The 19,863-nt window shown below is 46.2% G+C and overlaps 1 protein-coding gene across 2 annotated transcripts; it reads left to right on the top strand.

Annotated features, from left to right (window-relative positions):
• The first annotated feature begins 747 nt into the window (after positions 1–747).
• CHAMP1 (chromosome alignment maintaining phosphoprotein 1) lies at positions 748–11,478 on the top strand. Of its 2 annotated transcripts, none has more exons than XM_015849587.2 (3): positions 748–925; positions 1,358–1,458; positions 7,785–11,478. In XM_015849587.2, the coding sequence occupies exon 3, from the start codon at positions 7,844–7,846 to the stop codon at positions 10,685–10,687; it is 2,844 nt and encodes a 947-aa protein (XP_015705073.1). In that variant the 5' UTR covers positions 748–925; positions 1,358–1,458; positions 7,785–7,843; the 3' UTR covers positions 10,688–11,478. The 2 variants fall into 2 exon arrangements, with proteins under 2 accessions (XP_015705073.1, XP_015705056.1); XM_015849570.2 differs by having other exon boundaries at positions 749–925; positions 1,358–1,473.
• The last annotated feature ends 8,385 nt before the right edge of the window (positions 11,479–19,863 follow it).

The following is a 19,863-nucleotide window of genomic DNA, read 5'->3' as shown; positions in this document are numbered from 1 at the left end:
GTAGGTCATTTCCAACCTTGTGATTCTATGAAATATTTACAATCATGGAATCATAGAGCTGCTCAGGTTGGAAAAGACCTTAAAGATTATGGAGTCCAACCACAGCCTACCCATAGTACCCTAACTAACAGCTCTCTGCTCCACTGTGTCTCCGAGCACCACATCCAAAGGGATTTTAAGCACATCCAGGGATGGTGACTCAACCACCTCCCTGAGGAGCCTGTTGCAGTGCTTAAAGGAGTGTTTCCTGACCCAAAGCTTTTACTGGCCCAAGAAAGACAGCTTCACTTAGCGCTGCTTTAGCAACCCCACCACCAACGCAGGTTAGACACAGAAGGGCTCATGTGAGCACTATAGAGGCCAGCAGAGCACATTAGGGCAGAGCAGGTAACCCAGCACAGCCATGAGACCATCCTCCTGCTGGTTTGAAGCAGGGCACTGAACTGACAAAGGGGGCGTGGTTCGTGTGAATTAAGCCCATTCTGTGCAGGTGTCACCGCAAACAAGAGGTTCATTGCTTGATGCAGGTTAGATCTGTAATTTAATTTAATTGTAATTTAGCTCTTGGAAGGCGTAGCCCACATCAACCCCGCACGACGTCCCATAGCTGACAGGATGCTCCCGCCTCCCGCCGCCGCTCCGCCTTACGGCAGCACCACCTGACCGAGAAGGCGGGAGGCCGCGAGGGGCGGGACTGAGCGCGGCGCCGGCGCTTCCTGTTGGGCGGCGGGCGGGCCCGGGGGGGCGGTGAGGCGGCCGCCATTCGGCTGCGCGCCTCCTCACGGCGCCCCCCCGTCCCCCCGCCCCCTCCTTCTCCTCCTCCTCCCCGCCCCTCGCACGGCCCGAGCCCGCTAGCGAAGCCGGCCCGGCCCGGCCCGCCGCCGTGTGTCCTGTGTTGCGCCCGGCCGCTGGAGGTGCCTCGGCGGTGAGTGCGGTGAGAGCGGGGAGGCCCTTCCCGCCGCCCTCAGGCGCCGAGCGGGCTCCTCTCCGCCCCGGGCGGCGGGCCGGGGCCTTCCCCTCGGTCGGGGCCGCCTCGGGGCCGCAGGGCGGGGGGCTGCGGGGTTCGAGTGCGGGCGAGGCCGGGAGGCGGCGATGTGCCGGGCCCCCGCAGGCGACGCCTCCCGGCCTCGCCCCCACTGGAACCCCGCAGCCGTTCGGGGCGATCGGAGCCGGCCTCGTGCCGAGCCGGGCCCCGCGGGGAGGGAGGGTCCGCCGCACCGGGGCTGTAAGTCGGCACTGCCGGGAGCCGGAGCTGGGGCCGAGCTGTGCGATTTGTGGCAGGGAGGTGGAGATTCCGACTTCGTTCTTCCCTTCCCTCAGCCGTCCTCACGTCGAATTTTGTCTCGGTGTAATGCAGGTGGAGTTCGTAGCTCGAGGTCACCGCGGGAAGGGTATGGTACAGCGTGCCTGTGTGTGCTCCTTGGTCCCGTGCCGCTTCACCAGCTCAGCTCTGCAGAAGTACGTTGTTTTGAGGTCAGTTTTGGAAGCTAACAGCGCATTATTGCTAATACGGAGTTACACTGCCCTGTCTGAATGATATGAAACGGTAATTTCTTATCCTTAATCTTGATGTAGGTATGTCAGATACTTAGTACTTTAGGTTGCCCCTCGTTCTTGTACTAGGAACTCACGTTGCTCTGCAGACTTGTCCTAGCAAAGACAGAAGGCCCATGAGGTAGGTGAAGTGCTGCATCCTTCATGTTCTCAAAGCCTTCAGCATCAAGCACTGATGACACTGTTCAGTTTTCCTCTGAGCTGAACCTGGGACTTCATCGTGCAAGAGCCCCCTTGCTGGACCAAGTGCATGCTCTCCCAGCACATCTCTCAGTGTTGGTGGCTGGCAAAGTCAGGGTGTCGGAGCCTCCTCTCCTAGTGCAGTTTTAAAGCTGGACCCAGCAATCACTGCTGATGGAACACTGCACAAATGTGATTGCTGGTGTTGGCAGCGTGGCTGTGAGTAGTCAGGTTTCTGTGGGCTCTGTGGGGTAGCAAGAGCATGGTGCTGCCTCTTGTTCCCTGTGTGCTGGAGCCAACCCTCACATCTCCTCTGTGTACATTGGGAAGCACCTGCTCCGCTTCATCGCTGCCTGTGGGATCTGAGCTTCTGTTTCTTGTCAGCCATTGCACAGGTTTAGGAGAAGCAGGGTGTTGCCACAAGAGTGCTCCTGTCTACTTCTTGGCACTGCAGGAGTGTGTCACTTTCCCTTTTGCCTAAATACAGCTGCAGTCTGATCTGGTCCTGCTGGTAGAAGCCATGGTGCAGCTGTATCCTGGTGTCTGGTGCTGGGTACTAACTTTACAGTCAACCATCTCCATTGACAGAGAATGTGGCTGAAGTCTTTGCCTGAGCTTCCACCAATGGAAGTGAACAGCCATCTTTCTTGTGCAGTGGACAGGGCTTGTCAGAGCAGAGCTGTGATGAGTGGCACCCTGTACAAGTGAGAGGATTATCTGAGGAAGACATTTCTAGGAGTATGGGCTTACTTCATCATTTGCTTGATGAACTGATAGAATCGTGTTGCACGCTTGTGTGGGAGGATGCTGGAAACCATTGCTTCACACTAGTTTGTTGCTCATTTTTCAGGATGGTGTGGATGGCAGCACTATTTTTAGGTCCCGCTGGATCTGGAGAAAACAATGCAAATACAGGGTATCGTATAAAATGTATAACTTCCTTTTCAAAGCTGCACTGGCGCCCCTGATGTGCTTTGCACATCCTCATTCTCTGCTTGTCTCTCATTATGATCAATTCTTTATCAAGAGGGAGAGAAGTATAGCTCCTTTTGTCAGTGAGAACCAGGATGGACTGGTTTTGAAGGATGATACATCAGTCTGCATGTTGCCATATTCTGAAATTCTGCACATCATGTTAAAAAGAACCTGTAACTATGGGATTGAAATGAGATTGAGAAATGGAGACATTTTGTTAGTTGCCAGAGTCACTGTGTTGTGCCTAACACTGTGGGCCTATTTTTGGTGGCGCACAATGTCTCCTGCAGATTTCTTTTATGCCACTGGGAGGTTTGTGAGAGGTGTTGGGATGAATGGCTAATCCTGCACTGGGATTGTGACAAGCAATGAGATGCTGAATCCTGGAACTAGGTCTGGAGTGGCCGTAAGTCCTGCTGGGTTTGGGCTGTTCCTGTTGCTCAGCTCAACACAAGCTGAGTCCCTTCATCAGATTTTCACTTGAGTCCTGGGTGTTGATCTGTGTCCCTTATAGGCCAGCAAAAAGCTGTGGTCGAGCTAAGAGCTGAGCTGGCACCAGCACTGTTACTGTGCTTGATGCTTGTGGACGGGAGCACTTTGCTGTTCAGATTGAAATCTTAACGTCTTGGAAAAATCTGAAGAAGCTTTGTCTGCCCTTGGTTAAAGTTTAGTATTACAAACTCCAGAATCTTAGTGGAGGCTTCTTTGCTTCTTTTCTTGTCAGTGCTTTGTCTTGAGTAGAAGCAGGTTGTGTGGACAGGGCAAGTGTAAGTGCAGGGCTTCAAGCTTCTCCTTCACTTGTAATGTATTCTTACTGAATTAATTGGTTCTGTTTGGTTATATCTGTATTTGTGGTTTGTGTGTCACAGTCGTGCAAAGTGAGGAAAGCAGGAGGGGATGCAGAAATAGCAATTAAGGAATCCAGAGCACTGTGTAGTTGCAGAGTGGTGAGAAGCCTCAGCTCCAATCAGTGTAGTGTGGTGTGTCCTGCACCTGTGGGTTGGGACCTGACAAGAGTGCTTAGAAAAACTGCACAGCAGTTATTTGTACTTGGGCAGATAGCAGCTCTTTTTTAATCTTAGGGGTCTTCAGCAGGTCTGAAATAAACTCCCACAGTTTGTTGTGTCTGGTGTGTTCAGTGGAAACTGGTTTGTCACCGCATGCTTGATCTTCATCCTGAGATTCACACTTTTCTTCAGAAGGGACTTCCAGATGACTAGAGCAGTTCTTGAGTTTACTGTTTGGTCAAATGCACGAGGCACTTTACTGGGTCCTTATCCTTTTTATTGACAGGAGCTGGAGCAGTGTACAGGTAGGTTCCTTTGAGGTCTGCATTGAAGTGTTTATGCAGAATCAGCGTGGTCCATATTGTTTAGCACTGTCTCAGAGATGCCACTGAGCAAATGTTATGTTACATCACAGTTCATGCAGGTCCTAAGCCATGGAATCTTTGTTATTGAGCATATGGTTGCTAGCCTGGATGGTTCAGGGCTGTTTGGAAAACAGTGACTTGCTGTTCTTCAGACTGCACCCAGCTAGGCAAGGCAGCATCTAAGGCATAATCCAGTCTAAGGTATGGTCTGGTTGAAGGCAAAGAGAAATACGAATCGTGCAGTTATCCATGTGACAAAGCTGAGTATAGATGGCTGAGGGCTGCAGCACCTCTCCTACAAAGAAAGGCTAAGAAAGCTGGAGTTATTTAGCTTGAAGAAGACTCTGGGAGGCAGCATTGTTCCAATACTTAAAAGGAGGCCTGCAGGAATGTTGGAGAGGGCCTCTTTACCAGGGTGCGTAGCAGTAGGACAGGATGTGACAGTTTTAAACTAAAAGGTAGATTTAGATTAGATGCAAGGAGGAAATTCCTTACCATAAGTGTGGTAAGGCACTGACACAGGCTGCCCAGAGAATCTGTGGATTTTCCTTCCTTGGAGGTGTTGAAGACCGGGCTGGATGGAAGCTTGGAACCAGGTGGTCTCTAAGGTCCCTTCCAACCAAAGCATTCTGTGATTTTAAGTTAGAGGAGGGCAGTAATCAGAGGTGTGTGTAAGCAGTGGCATTTTGAGTTCAAAGGGAGAAGTGAGTAAGGATGTTAACAAGAAAGTCTTACAGACTGGCTGTTCAGATGCATGCTCAGTGAACCTGCTGAATTTAAATGGCATTACAAGTTAATAGTAGCTCAGCACTGTGCAGATTTGTTAGTGGTCTCAGAATAGCTACTTTAAAACTAGAGTTACTGTTCTGCATAGTCATGGCTGAAGATGTGGCAGTACTGAGGATCTCTTGCTCGGAAGTATGCCTAAATTAAGTAGAGATGTCAGCAGAAGAGGCACTTTCTGTAGTGATTGCCAGCTATGGTGTGCTGAAGTTATAAAAATCAATAATGGTGGGTGCAAGAGAAACTACCCCTAACTCTTCACTGTTGCTCATATGCTAAAGGCTTGAATGTCAATCTTTCAGCATATGGAGATGAAAATGAGGGAAGTGCCTGTAAGTTTTCCACTTCTAGAATCACCTCCTGGTCAGAAAAGCCTAGCAGTAACTGGGACAGCTTGTGGAAGGGAGGCAGGGAGGACTTCTCCTGTTGCATTTGAAAGAAAATGGAAATTCTCATTGTAAAGTAAGATAGGACCAAATAAAGGCGGAGGATGGAGACTGTGTGGAGTTAAGAGATAAAAGTAACAGTCAACTCCAGAAATTGCAGCGTGTAGGTACTGTGTGAAGAGGAGGAAAGTCATGAAAAAAGTAGAAGTGATTGCCTGGAAAACTGTGCTGTGTACTGTGATATTTTCAGCTGGAAAATACTTTTTTTTTTTTTTTTTCCTGTACTTGGGGGAAAAAACTAAAAATAGAGAATTCAGGCTTATTGCCAATCTGTATTCTCTTCCATGTCTGAAAGTGTGATTAGTGCAGTATGTTGTTATTGTCCTGATTACATTTTGTCGAGATTGGGATGAAACACATTTGTTTCCTATAGCTCCATGTCATCAGTTTGTTGTTTTTGACTTTCAAATCTCCTTTTCACCCACTGCTGTTAATCCCTCAGCCAAAAAAAAAAAAAAGAGAACCTGAATTCCTAGAGAGTTCTGGATCTGTTGGTGTGTTAGGACGAGGCTTGGTGTGGGTCTTTCCAGTTGGTGGGTAGTTTGCTATTGCACAGATACAAGCCTTAGTATGGCTTCTCAAAGTGCTGGAACATAGTAACTTATACCAAAAACTCCTTCCAGTTCAATAATTGTAGATCAATGCAATTACTTCTTGCGTAGATGGCACATAGTTCTCATACGTGTAAAACGTGATTCATCTTCAGGCTCTGCTTGTGGACTCACCATGCTTCTTGACTAGAACATGTGCTCGTTTGGAAAAGCTCCTGTGGCTTAATGTAAAGTACATAGATACAGCATGTTCAAAGTCATCATTCCATGAGCCACCACACCAGTGGACCTTTATTTCTTATGATTGTGTGCCCTCTGTCCTTTAGCCAGTTCCTTGCTGGTTTTTTTTTTTTTGCTGTGCCCATGCCATCCTTCAGCAGTACAGCTAGCCTGCTTTCCTTCTGTCCCTCATTATAATCAGAGTCAGACACTTCTTGTTCTGCAGGTTTTAAGACTGGTTGCCTACTGCCCATGTTCTAATTATAAGCTAAACAGAACCGGTAACAGTTAAGTGAAATCTTCAGCCTTTACTTCAGAGGTGACTTTTCCCTAGCCTTCTGCTACTCTGTTTTTGTTTTCCACCAAACTTGTAGAAATTTAACCTGAGATTATATTGCTTTTCCCAGTTTGATTGGTATTCACTGAAGGGCAATGTTTTTGTGTAAATCTCATTTCCGTAAGAAACCAGAGCTTAAAATTAATGGTGTAGCAATAAACTGAGAAAACTTGCATTAGGTATATATGTATTTTTTACTTGTTATTAATCTATATATATATACTCAGACAGGAAAAATAACCTTAAATTGACACACGAACTTTGGATGTAAGTCTTACAGATTAGATTGACATGGTGGTGTGGAATGTTCTTTAATTTGAATCTGCAAGGAAAAAAAATAAAAGCAAAGTGTGCAATTCATATAAGTGTTGAGAAATGTCCAAATATTGCTTTTCAGCAGTGATAACATCCACGTCTAGGTGGAAGTGGCTTATAGAGCATCGCATCACCCAGACTTCGTTTTCTGTTTATTGTGGTAGGTAATTGGGGTAGCTTCTGATGGAGATACTGGAATGTAGAGTCATTATAAATGCTTTGTGTTTCTGATGCAGCATTTCTGTGTTTTTGTTGGTTTTCATGAGTTCTTACAGAAACAATAATTTTGAGACATTTCCATCCTGTCCAAACAAAGTATTTTGTATATGAGGACTGGCACGCAGATAGGATAGAAGTCTCTGCCGTCTGATTTTTGAGATAGCGTTGGCGATGTTATTAGGGCAACAGGATGAAATAATGGAAAAACTGTTCTTACAATAGATAAAGTTCTTAGGAACAGTGGCTTTAATTTTTTCGTGTAATTAGTGAAAGGAAAATAGTGTTCAATGGAGGAAGGCAGAGCATAGGATTTAGGCTTCTGTTATCTTACTGATTTTTTGTTTGTTTGTTTTATCAAAAACATTTAATTTGTTCCAGAATTTTATGATAGAGAATGCAGTTTTGAAATGGCTTGTTTTTACTGGCACTGTTTCAAAGTACTTTCTGATTTCAGTTTACATGCATAACGTAAACGAAAACACTCCAAATCTTGGAAGAAAGGACAACTGAGAAAGCAAGTCATGTTTCTCACATGGATGTTAACTCTTCATTGCCTGGATTCTTTTCTTACAGTTTACGGACCTATTCTTTTTTTACACTGTTAGGAAGGCCTGCTGTTAGGTAAAGCTTTGTTTTTTCAAGTTCTATCGATGCAAGATGACTTGGAATAGCCAGAGTGGCCTATATTTGCCTTTGTTTATGAAGTAGTTAGTACCTGTGCAAAACTCAGGCTTCCCAAAGGGATGGGGGGAGGGGGAAACACAGTTATTTGACAGAGCTAAAATTAACACTGAGATCTAACCATACAGATTTATTTTTCCCCTTTGTTGCAGGAACTCTGAAGCTTGCTCTTTGTAAGGTGAAGTGCTGTGAAGACTATTAACATAGAAAAATGGACATGTTGCAGATACTGCGTAAAACCACAGAACGCTTGGAGTGTGATCACTGCAGCTTCAGAGGAACGGACTATGAAAACATACAAATTCACATGGGCACCATACACCCAGAGTATTGTGATGAAATGGATGCTGCTGGTTTGGGTAAACTTATATTTTATCAAAAAAGTGCGAAACTGTTTCACTGCCACAAATGTTTCTTTACCAGCAAGATGTATTGCAACGTGTATTATCACATCACAGCGCAACATGCAGCACCAGAGAAATGGAACGAGGAGCGGAAAGGACAGGTAGAAGGAGGTTCAGATTCCTCCAAAAAGAATGGTGCTGTGGAGCCCCAGAAATCTGTCCCTTCCCCTGAGTCTCTCAAACCTGCCCTTTCTCCTGAAGTCTCCAAATCTGAATCCAAGTTTCAGAAATCATCAGTGTCCCCAGAGTCCCAGAAGTCAGCTCTGACTTCTTCCTCTGAGCCAGAGAAGTCAGCCCAGATCATGTCCCCAGATTCAGAAAAGTCAGTTCAGGCTGTGTCTCCAGATCCAGAGAAATTAGTCTCATCTGTGTCCTCAGACTCAGAAAAATCATCCCCTGATGCATCCCCTGACCCACAGAAGCAATCCCCTGATGCATCCCCTGACCCACAGAAGCCAGCTCCTGCTGTGTCCCCAGACCTGCAGAAGCCAGCCGTGTCTGTGTCTCCAGAGCCCCGTCGCCATTCCCCTGCTGTATCACCGGAGCCCCGTCGCCATTCCCCTGCTGTATCACCGGAGCCCCGCCGCCATTCCCCAGCACTGTCTCCAGAGCCCCGTCGCCATTCCCCAGCCGTGTCTCCAGAGCCCCGTAGATACTCCCCGGGTGTGTCGCCAGAGCCAAAGAAACCTACTCCAGCTGTATCCCCTGAACCACGAAGGTACTCCCCGGCTGTGTCTCCAGAGCCTCGGAGGCATGCTTCTCAAATGCGTAGGCCTGCTTCTGCTTCTTCCCCCGAAACCCGGAGGCCTGCTCCTGCTGTTTCACCAGAGTCATGGAGACCTGGTCCTACTGTTTCCCCTGAACCCTGGAGATCTACGCCTCATGAAATGCAAAAATCTGCAGTTTCTCCCTGGGCTCCAAAGGCTTCCGTAGAGTCTCGGAGGTCTGCCCCCGAATCCCGAAGGTCTGGACCTGTTGCATCACCAGAGTCTAGGAGGCTTGTATCTGACTCGTGGAAATCGACGTCCTTCTCTGAATCCCAAAAGTCCACTCTTGTTTCTTCTGAGCCATGGAAACCCATCTCATCTGTTTACCCAGAAGGCTGGAAACCTGTTCTGTCCCCTGACACGTGGAAGCATTCTTCCTCTGTTTCTCCTGAGCTTCGGAAGTCTGGTCATTCTGTTTCCTCTGACTCTTGGAAGCCTTCTTTCTTTCCTGAGGTCCGTAAACCTGCTACTTCGGTGTCTCCCGAGTCCTGGAAGCTCTCTGAGTCCCGGAAATCTATGTATTTTTCTGAAACTCAGAAGTCCACCTCTGCTGCTTCCTTTGAGGTTCAGAAACGATCCCATTTCCCTGAGCCTCGGAAAAGAGCTCTGTTCCCAGAGTCACGTAAATCCAATTCTGCTGTTTCTACTGATGTCCAGAAACGTGCTGTATTTTCTGAGACCCAAAATAAGGTGTCTGCTTCTCTTGCTTCTACTGAAGGCCAAAAGCATGCCTTATGTTCTGAAGCCCAGAAGTCAGCTCTTGTTTCTCCTGATGTCCAGAAGCATGCTCTATTTTCCGAAGCCCAGAAACTTGCTGCCATTTCCCCTGAAGTTCAGGACCATAATTCCTTCTTGGAGACTCAGAAATCAACTTCTCCTGAAATTCAGAAACACGGCCTCTTCAACGAGGCCCATAAACAGGCTCATTCTGCTTCTCCAGACACACAGAAACAAGCTCTTTTTCCTGACTCCCAGAAATCTGCTGTATCCCCTGATATTCAAAAGCAAGCTGTATTTTCTGAGATGCAGAAACCCGCTGCTTCTATGTCCTCTGATGTCCAGAGACATGTTGAAACTACTGTACCTTCTGAAATCCCGAAAAACATCCTGTTTTCTGAGTCCCACAAATGTGTTCCAGGCTTTTCCTCTGAGCCCCAGACACCCAGTGAGTCTGGTGAGAGTGACTTTCTTTCTCACACTTTAGATGATCAGAAACCACTGGATGACTTATTCTCAACAGATGAACAGTCCATATTAGCCAAAGAATCACCCGAAGACATGTTATACTCATGCCCAAAAAAGAAGCCCAGGAAGGAAAACCAAGACAACTCAGATTCTGAACTGAACAGCAGCGAGTGTGGAAAAGCAGAGATGGACTCGATGGAGATGAAGGAGCAAGAATCCAACAGTGACCAAGAGCAGTATGATATAGAGTCCTCTGATTACAGCAGAGAGAGCAAAATAGATGCGACTACTCCCAGTCAGCCACCGTGTGTTCTTCAGTTTACCGAAGAGAAAGAGGCTTTCATTTCTGAGGAAGAAATAGCAAAGTACATGAAGCGCGGCAAGGGGAAATACTACTGCAAAATTTGTTGCTGTCGTGCAATGAAAAAAGGTGCGGTCTTGCATCATTTAGTCAACAAGCATAACGTTCAGAGCCCATACAAATGTAAGATATGTGGCAAGGCTTTTCTCTTGGAGTCTCTTCTTAAAAACCATGTTGCTGCTCATGGTCAAAGTTTGTTGAAGTGTCCGCGTTGTAATTTTGAATCAAATTTTCCCCGAGGCTTTAAGAAACACTTAACCCATTGCCAAAGCCGTCATAACGATGATACACCTAAAAAACACTTTGACAGCCTGGAACCACTTGAAGAACAAATTTAGCTTGTATTTTTCCTTGTGTTAGAGAAGCTGAATTTACAACAGTGTTCGAAAGTGTTGCTGTATGTTAACCGAGTAGTTTAGCTGATCTGACAAGTCAGAAGATGCATGGTTTGTTGTACTATGTTTAACTTGTCTGATAGATGTTTTACTGAAATAATTTGCTTTTAAAAGTCATTTTAAATACATGTCCGTGTCTTTTTATTACCCATCAGTAGAGTCATATTTTTTTGGATGTACTATGTTTTTGAAACCAAAATGGATACAAACTAGTTTTGTAAAGATTTGTAAAACACACAGGCAATTAAGGACTGGAGCGGCAAGCGACCCCTGTATTTCTGTGAAGAATGAGCTTGGTTTTTTGCATTTGTTAGATGTCTTATTTTTTAAAATGTTTTTATCAAATTTTTAAAATGAGATTTCTTACCAAATTAAAAGCGAATGAGCCAGGCACGAGAAACTACCAACCCTTCTGGAACAACTTGGCCCCGAGGTTGTAATTGAGTGTACAGTCATTTGTTGGGAATTTCTTGCACTCAATTCTCTGTCTTTCTTGTCTCAGTTTTTAGAAGCATTGAGGTACTTATTTTGTGATTATGTATTTTGGCCATGTCTTAAGCATGAACTAATATGCATTAAATTGGTGGATTAAGTCAGACTACGTATAGCTCAACATTTTCTCTTGATAATTCAGATGTTTGTAATGTCAGGAAGAAAAAAATCCCATTTCTTGTATCTGGTGAAATGTAATGCTTTAATCTTTTAACAATAAAAGAAAACACCCAAACCTGGCATTAGCCATTTCTCTTTTCCCCTGAATCAAGAGCAAAACTTCTCATGTTCAGTGTGTTGTCTTAACAAAAGATGCAAAATCACCCCAGAGTCTGGCTTTGCATACTTCGTGTAAGCACTTCATCATTCAGCAGGAGCATGGATTATAAATGCGGGTAGTACAAGAAAAGCTTCATTTTCCCTAGGCTAAATTGTGGGTGGACTGAAGCAGTTGTATGTGTTGGCTTAGAATTGGAAGGTGAACGTACTGACAAAAAAGCCCTGAAACCAACAACAGCCAAACAAGAAGATATCGGACTGAGAGATCTCCATCTGTAAACGCCTATGAGTGATCTGGTTGAAGCCTGTGTTGTGCCTGCCATCTTGTGTTTCAAGAATTCTGGAAGAGAGGAAGAAAGCATTTCAGTCTTTATACTTAGGTGTCTTGTTGCTTCCTTCTAAGAGCACCTTGCAGGAAATCTTGCTCCTACTGAGGAGCGATTGTACTCTATCCTGCCAATTGCAGCAGCTTCCATGTATTTCCATGGGCCTAAGGCTAGAATTCTAGATTGTTTTTCTTTCCATGAACAACAGCAGAGAAATCTAAAAGACCAGCTCATTAGTCTACTTGACTACAGAAGCTCTGCTACTTTGCATAAAAGCTGCCTTTCTCTTCAGCTATGATTTAGTCAGTTCTGGCAAAGCCATTTGGTTAAAAATATGCCATTGGAGTAACAGGAAGAAGTCAAGGAAGGATGTGTCTGACTTTGAAGCAGTATGGCTCACGGCAAACTGAAGGACACTTCTGGTGTGTGTATTTTGGTGTTCAGACTGCTGTTTTACCTTTCCCATACTGCATAGTTCTGAAGTCCTTAAGATGAGTAGGTGGGTCTGGTGGGAATCTGAATGGATCTGGCTCGTTTCTCTGAGGAGACCCCTTGGGTTCAGCACTGAATAGTTATAACTTCAGTTTTCTTTTGGAGGTGTAGTTTGGCATAGGAACACAATCAGGCCAGGGGTTAGGAACTGGGGAAAAAACGAGAGGTTTCTCTACAGTGCAACTGTTACAGATACTGCAGTTTCTTCCCTACCTGAACCATGAGGGCTGCTCATGCCTGAGAAAGAGCATAATTACGTACATTAGGTATAAAGAAAACAATTCTCTGGTGTTCCCTTCTCCTTCAGAAGGCTGTTGATAGCCTGTGCTGGAAAATACAGTGGGCAAAAAACAAATTCCACATAAAGAATCACAAAGCGTACAGGGCATGCAGTGGCTCAGTAGGGTTGATTAAGGATTAACCTTGGAGAACGTGAGATTTATGGAAGTGAGTGTGAGACTGAGAAGGAAATGGATGGATGTGTGGGGTTGCAGCTGAATTCCAACTTTCCTGTGTATGGTTTGTAGCAATCTGAAAAAACATGGCTAATTTCTTTTATGGTGTGTAACGTACACGAACAGTTCCTGGTGTGCGTATAATACTTTGCATTTTTCTTTCCTGTAGGCTTATATGACTTAGCATGTACTAAAATCAGTCAAGCAAAATGGTTTCTAATGCATTGCTTGGTCAAGGAAGAAGTCCCAAATGTACTTTATAACTGCAGGCACAACCCGCAGGCTGGGTCAGCACTTGGACATGGATCAGTTGTCTCTAAAGATCACAGCCATAGGCATCCTACACATGATTAACACTGAAAATCATATAGAAAATATCAGAAAGTTTTCAGTGTTGCTTTGTGAAGCTGCTAAGACTCAGAAATATCTGCTGCTATTTGTATGTAAATAAGCTGAAGTTATTTTGAGGCTTGCTGCTTGGTATGTCCTATGGACTGCATTTCAGCGTAGAAAGAGTCAAGGGAACTGTAAGTCATCAAACAACACCAAGTAATTTACTCGTGATGGCACAGAAGTCTGTGAAGGTTGGTTTTCTCTGCTTCCCAAGTGTTGGGAAACACTTGTTTTCTTGCAGTAACAAACAGTGCATGTTAATGTAAGTCAGCATAGCACAGTCATTCCCCAGCTTTGGTGTATATGCTAGGCATGTAGTTGGGTATAACACCAACATTCACATTCCCTGGATCTTCTTGCAAGAATTGTTATTTTTAGCAGTAAATATTTTAATTTCCTTCAGCATCCCCAGGAGTATTGAAATATCTGTCCTGGTAGATCAGCTCTAGATCAAAGGAGTCGTCTGGAATACAACCATTGCAACATGAACATTAATATAGTGCTAACGGGTCTTGTATTCATGAGTAAATTAATTGTGGAAAAAAACAATATTATTATTATTTTTAATTGAGACCACTCTGGATTTGCTAATTGAATGTTTTCCTGTAAGGACTGTGCATCCTCCATAATCCCCTGTTCTGAGAAGGGGCCTCTGAAAGGAGGATTTATTTTTAGTCCCTTTAATAGAAGCCAAATCAAAGCAATTCTTGCTTATTTGCATTGTCTGACATACTTGGCGGGCTGTTTTTTCCCCCAGCTGTACAATCACAATGGTAGGTCTGTTTATTTTATTTTATTTTCATTTTTTACCACCAGCGAAAGTGTTGTCATCTCCGCTTCATAGGAAGCTGCCTTGTCCCTTCCTGGTCAGCTTATGGAAATATAATGGCAGGCTGTCTCTGGAAAAGAAGAGGGAAGTAGCAGTCTCTCCCTTGCCCTCTCAGTACATCGTAACCACCTTTCTTCTGCCTACTCTGCGGTCCTACGGCCTTATGGCAAGGTGCAGCAGTTTGCTGATCCTGCTGGTAACTCTCTGCTTTTGCCTTGTGTTGTGGAGCAACAGCAGCCTGCTGAGCAGCCTTGCCTCGCAGCTGCAGGCCCATGCACTGGATGCTGGGAATGTTGCTTCTCAAAGCAAAGGGCCAGGACAGAAGGGACATTGGGTTCAGATGGCCTTATGGCAATGCTGGAATAACATTTGAATCCTGGACCGCATGGTGAGCTGCTTGCAGGAGTGTCCTAGCATGGTGGGGGTGGTTGGACTGGATGATCTGAGAGGTCTCTTCCAACCTCAATGATACTGTCATTCTGTGGAGAAGTTAATAAGAAAAGGGAGATCATAACCTGTTTTTATGTGAAAATAACACTGGAAAGGAGTGGAAAATGAAAGATGTGGACAGCATGGGATCAGGAGACACCTCAGGAAAAATAACGGTGAAAGGAAGTCTGTATCAAGTGTGTGCAATGTGCACAAATGCCTGCCGGGTGGCCAACAAGCTGGAGGGACTGGAGTTGTGTGTGATCACAGAGCAATGCTGTTGGAATGACTGAAGAAAGTTCAAACTCCTTCTGTTCTCCCAGACATGTTATGAGATGCTCAGCAATGCTGTTGCTGCAGATGTAAGCCAACACACTGGCGTGCTACACTGGTTTGTTCCAGAGAGCTGAGAGTGACCAGATGAGGAGGCTGGAGGAAATAAGCTCTGTTGCTGATATGTCTCAGTGTGTCAGTGACACGTATATTGGTGGTGCAGCCTCACAGATGTGACAGAAGGCTTAACATGAAGAGCATATGTGCACTAAAGAGATAGGGATGTGACCTCCCTGCTGTAGGTCACGTTTAGGGGATTACAGCTTGCCTTAATCCATGCACCGTTCCTTAACTTCTCATTATTGGACAGCTCTCCCGTGTGATTCACAAAGCAGAAACCAGCCTGTTAAAAATCTTGGCTGTACATTTCTTTTTAAGGACCAGGGTTTTAGCAACTAGAAAGGGCATAGCAAATCAGGTAGGGCTGAATGATGGCTAGGAGCTACACACTGCTTTGCAAACGAGCATGCACATACCTGTGCATGGCCTATGTGGACCAAAAGATAAATTCCTGAATTAATCTATTGCCACAAGTCACCTCAGGTGCTCTTGTCTGTGAGGTGTGGGCCTCCTGTTAAATGAAATACTTTCTGTGTTGCTGTAAGGCACAGCAGTATTACCTTCTTCTAAAAAACCCAGCACTACTGTAGCTATCTGCAGGTAGGGCTTGACACAGAGGATCAGACTGAATCTTGCTGGCATGCATAAGCGCGAGATAGAAATGTGATGGGCAGAGACTGTCATGTGTGTGCAAATGAAATATGGCTTTTGTGGGTATCACTTGTTGAGATGTGAGAGATTTTGTCACAGCTTTTCCTCATGTCTGCATTCCTGCAGATCTCAGAGCCAAGATAAAGTTCAGACTGAAGACCGAGCAACCTTTAGGCCGTAATGCATTCTTTAGAACCCTGATCCTAAGAGGCTTCATTTGATGTGGACTTAGCAGGTTGCAGAGCAATGTGCCAGCTCTGCCCACCAGTGTCCCCCACCTCTCCCACCCTGCTGTAGCCCCTCGCCTTCTGGTTTAGCTGTGGTTGCTCCATTCAGCTCTTAGAAGCAGAGCTGAAACAGCTGCTGAGATAAAAGTTAAGTGATGTATGGACGGGGAGAGATAACAGCAGCTATGATGGTGTTGCAGAGCTCTCTGTGTTACTCCGCAGCGAACGCTGCTTTATCGCATCTGCTGCCCCGAGCTCCTTTCTGGCCAGACGAGCCATTAGAGGGAGCTGCAGAGCAATTTATCAGTAGATCAGCTTCAGGGCATCGTTTTCAGACCTATCAAAAGCGCATACGGAGCAACAACACGTAAACAGTGGGATCAGAAATTAGCTGCGGGCTACCCTCCTCGTTGTGGTGAATCAGTTTTGACCCTACAGAGACCAACCTCCCCACCACTGTATGCAGAGCCCTCGGTTTTAAGGCGCTAATTTATTTTCTTTGACACCCCTCCCCGCTGCGCACGCATCCCATGAGCACAGCACGTGTGTTATTTATACCGGTATCTCAAAGACCGATCTCATCCCTGAAAAAACAATATCTGGCTGCAGCACTGAGGGCAATGGAAGGACCAGAACCAGAAATTCTGCTGGGATGAAGCCGTGCACTATTCAGCTTCCTGAGACAAAAGCTGTTTACAGCTACATAGTACAAACATGCTGTCCTGCATTAGACTGCATCAACAAGCAGGGTCTGGGCCTGCTCCAGCATTCTCTCTCCTCCCATTCACTTGATGGGGGTAAGCCAAATGGTCGACTTGGCCTTAACGCAGCTGTATTGCCACTGAAAGCAGGGGGAAACCCAGAGGTAACAGCTCTGCCATGGCAACCCAAAACCTTCCTGCTTTGCTTATGGAGAAATCCAGTCAATAAATAAAGACCCGGAACTCTCTTGCTTTCAAACCTCTTTAGGAATTATTCCACACTGAGGCAGTGCATGAAGCATCAAGAGGGAGAAATCTGAAGACTTCCATCATTAGATATTCTGAAGCTGTTGGTAAGAACTCCCTTGACAGATCCCATTAAAGAAACCCGGGTGAAGCTGTAAGGCTTCTTTTAACCCACAGAACCACAGGATGGCTGAGGCTGGCAGGGCCCTCTGTGTCCCTCTGGCCCACCCCTGCTCCAGCAGGGACACCCAGAGCAGGGTGCCCAGGGCCATGGCCAGGGAGATGCTGGAGACTCCCAAGGAGGAGGACTTGTTTTTGTATTAAAACCCATGTTTATATTAAGAACAAGAAATACAAAACAAGGTCACAACACTTGGAAGCAAACGCTCCTTTCAGCAGTGATGTCCTGCCATGGGACATGCTGACAAAATGCCTATGACAAATAATGCAGGGTGGGACTGCTGGCACAGCCCTCTCTGCAGCCTTGAAACAGCAAGGAAGGGTTTGCATACCTCTGTGTTTGCAACACAACTGGAATGATTTATCTCCTCTGCACTATGTCAGGCCGTTTATGTCCAAACAGCTGAAGTGAAGATTCCAGTTTGGCTGATAAATCACACAGAACATGAAAGCCCCACCATTGGCCCACCCAGCAGCGCTGACATTGCTGTGCTGCAGCCATGCTGGGCATCCTGCAAAGGCAGCATAAGCACTTGGGGTGGTGTGGGCACTGGGCAGGGCTCTGCTGGGGGACCCCAGTGCTGAGCACAACCTTGGGTGTCCCCCGAGCTGTCCAGGGCTGTGGTGGCTGCTGGCTGGGCTGCGCTAGTCGTGCAGCTGGCTGCTGTGTTGTCTGCATGCAGACTGGCTGCTGATGAGGTGCAGTTGGGTTTATTTAATTAAAGAAGGGGAAAAAGAAACACCGGCTGATTGAATTTAAACTCAGTGGTTTATGAGAGAAAATGCCAAAGTTAATTACAGTCACCATCTGTCTCAAAACACCCTTCCTCTTTAAATACCTCCAATGCCGGTGATGTATTAATATCCTTTTGAAGTTCACTCCAGTGGGGAGGGCTTACATCCAATAATTTTGTTCCCCAGAATCTCCAACAGCCAATAGAGCAGCACAGTGACCTCATGGCACAGCTTCTGTAAAGGAAACATGGCTGTGGCTCCAACCATGGTGAGCTCAGCTCTGAGCAGGAAGCATTGTGGATTTTCCTGGGAAAAGGAAAGGAGGTCATTGTGGACACGTATATGCAAGGAGCAAGTTGCAACCAGGAACAGCACTCCTTTCCCCAGCATCTTCTTTCCAGTACCTGACCATCCTGCAGAGTGCAGCTCACCCCACGGTACTTACTCACCCACATGCGTGTGCGCACCTTGCCTTTACAGCTGTGTTCTGATACACGAGATATAGGGCACCTTGGGGTAGTCTCCCAGTCCACCTCTAAGTCACAGCCCAGTGGGAAAGCACAGCATTGACCCCACAGAGCTCCCATTTCACAGCTGCACTCCCTGCCCTCACCAGGTATGCCCTCATGATGCTGCCTCATCTCCAGGAGGTGCAGAGGTATTGAAGTTAGCGCCGTGATGTCGGACTCGTGGTGGATGCAAGGTGGTTGTGGGGCTGGCAACAGGAAAGCCAAACCCAGTCCATTCAATTAGAAGCCCATCTGTCTCATGTGCGTGTTCTCTGAAGCAGTTGTTAGCTGGCAACTGAGGCAGAGCCGCTGACTGAGCGTGCAGGGGAGCGTATGAACTCGTGTACTGAGTCCTGTGAATTCAAGGAAAGCACGAGGGGGATTTAATCTATGTCTGGAAGGGAAAATTCTTCATCCTGCTTCAAAGAGAAATAACATCCCTTTTTGTTGATAAGGGGATGGTGCTGCTACCAGTCAAACAGCACAGTGACAGCTCCCTGAAGCCTCGCTGCTCTTACAGCTGGGATAAAATCTGCCCTAACGGGAGCAATACAGAATTAGGCAATGAGATTAGAGATTGTTCCTGAATCAGCCCACCAGGATTAGCCAGGCTTTGTTCCATGGCAACTCAGCTACGAATAATCAGGGCTGCAAACAGCGCTGTTCCTGTTCCTTGGGTGGAGCACGGAGTCCAACTGCCGGTCTCCAAATGCTGTTGTTGGTGTGTTTGGCCGTTCTCAAGTGTTTCTCCTGCTGTGCTGCAGCTCTTTGCTTAGAGCTGGTACTTTTGCCATCACTGGTATGGCAATCACAGAGTTCAAAATCCAGCAGACACGCTGAGTTCATCAGCATGATGGTATGATTGTGTTTCCATGTCATTTCAGTGCAATGTGATTTACAGCGCTGTCAGTTCAGGGTGACTCCTGTCCCTGCCCTGAGTCACTGGTGGCATGAGAGGCATGAAGGAAGGTGTGAGATGTGGGCTGGGTGTTTCTCATGCAGGCTGGTCATCTGCAATGTGGCTCTGCTGGAGGGGGAGCTCAGAACACCACCTCATCTCATTCACACTGCAGTGCTCACACAGCGGTCATGCAGCATGTTGTTCAGGCTCTCCTGTCAGTTCTGCCAGGGTTGGCTTGGCCTAGTGGAGACCCAGCACCTGTAAACTCTTCAAATAAGTTGCTTCATTGGAAGTTATTCTGGAGTGTCCACTTACTTTTAAAATAATATAAAAAATAAACACATAATTTGTGCTTATGTTTGCGTAGGGACTCTGTGTTTGAAGACCATGGCTGCATAGCAAACACCTTGCAGAGACATGGCAGGCGGTCTTTATGGGCCACGTTAATTGGAAACTTGCATGCAAGTTTGCTGAGAGCCCAGAGTCTCTGCGAATGCAGCCATTGGGCTGTCATGGGTTATCCATACATGTCAGAGCTGCTTCATGTGTCTGCAGTGTGTTGGGCACTGGTGTCCCATCTGAGAACTCCCCCAGCAGCGTGGTTCACCAGAAGAGAGCTAATATGAGCTGTGATGCTGTAGCTCCTGTGTACCATCAGATGCTCTTGTTCCAGCAGCAGTGATGCTATGGGGCACACTTTTTCCACAAGGGGAAGTACACCTTGCTTCCATCCGTTCCCATTTAAACAAAACTTTTAAACAAGAATAGCACAAAGACTCCCCTTCCCTAAATTACAAGAGTTTATTCAGTGCTTCACTTTCTTTTGCCAGGCTCATAAAGAACACCTCCTTTCTAATGCTTTGCAGGAGAGTGCTGATTCT

Source organism: Coturnix japonica, chromosome 1, assembly GCF_001577835.2.
Source record: "Coturnix japonica isolate 7356 chromosome 1, Coturnix japonica 2.1, whole genome shotgun sequence".
Taxonomy (NCBI): Eukaryota; Metazoa; Chordata; class Aves; order Galliformes; family Phasianidae; genus Coturnix; species Coturnix japonica.
Note: the sequence above shows the minus strand (reverse complement) of the source record. Positions and strands in the feature narration are given on the sequence as shown.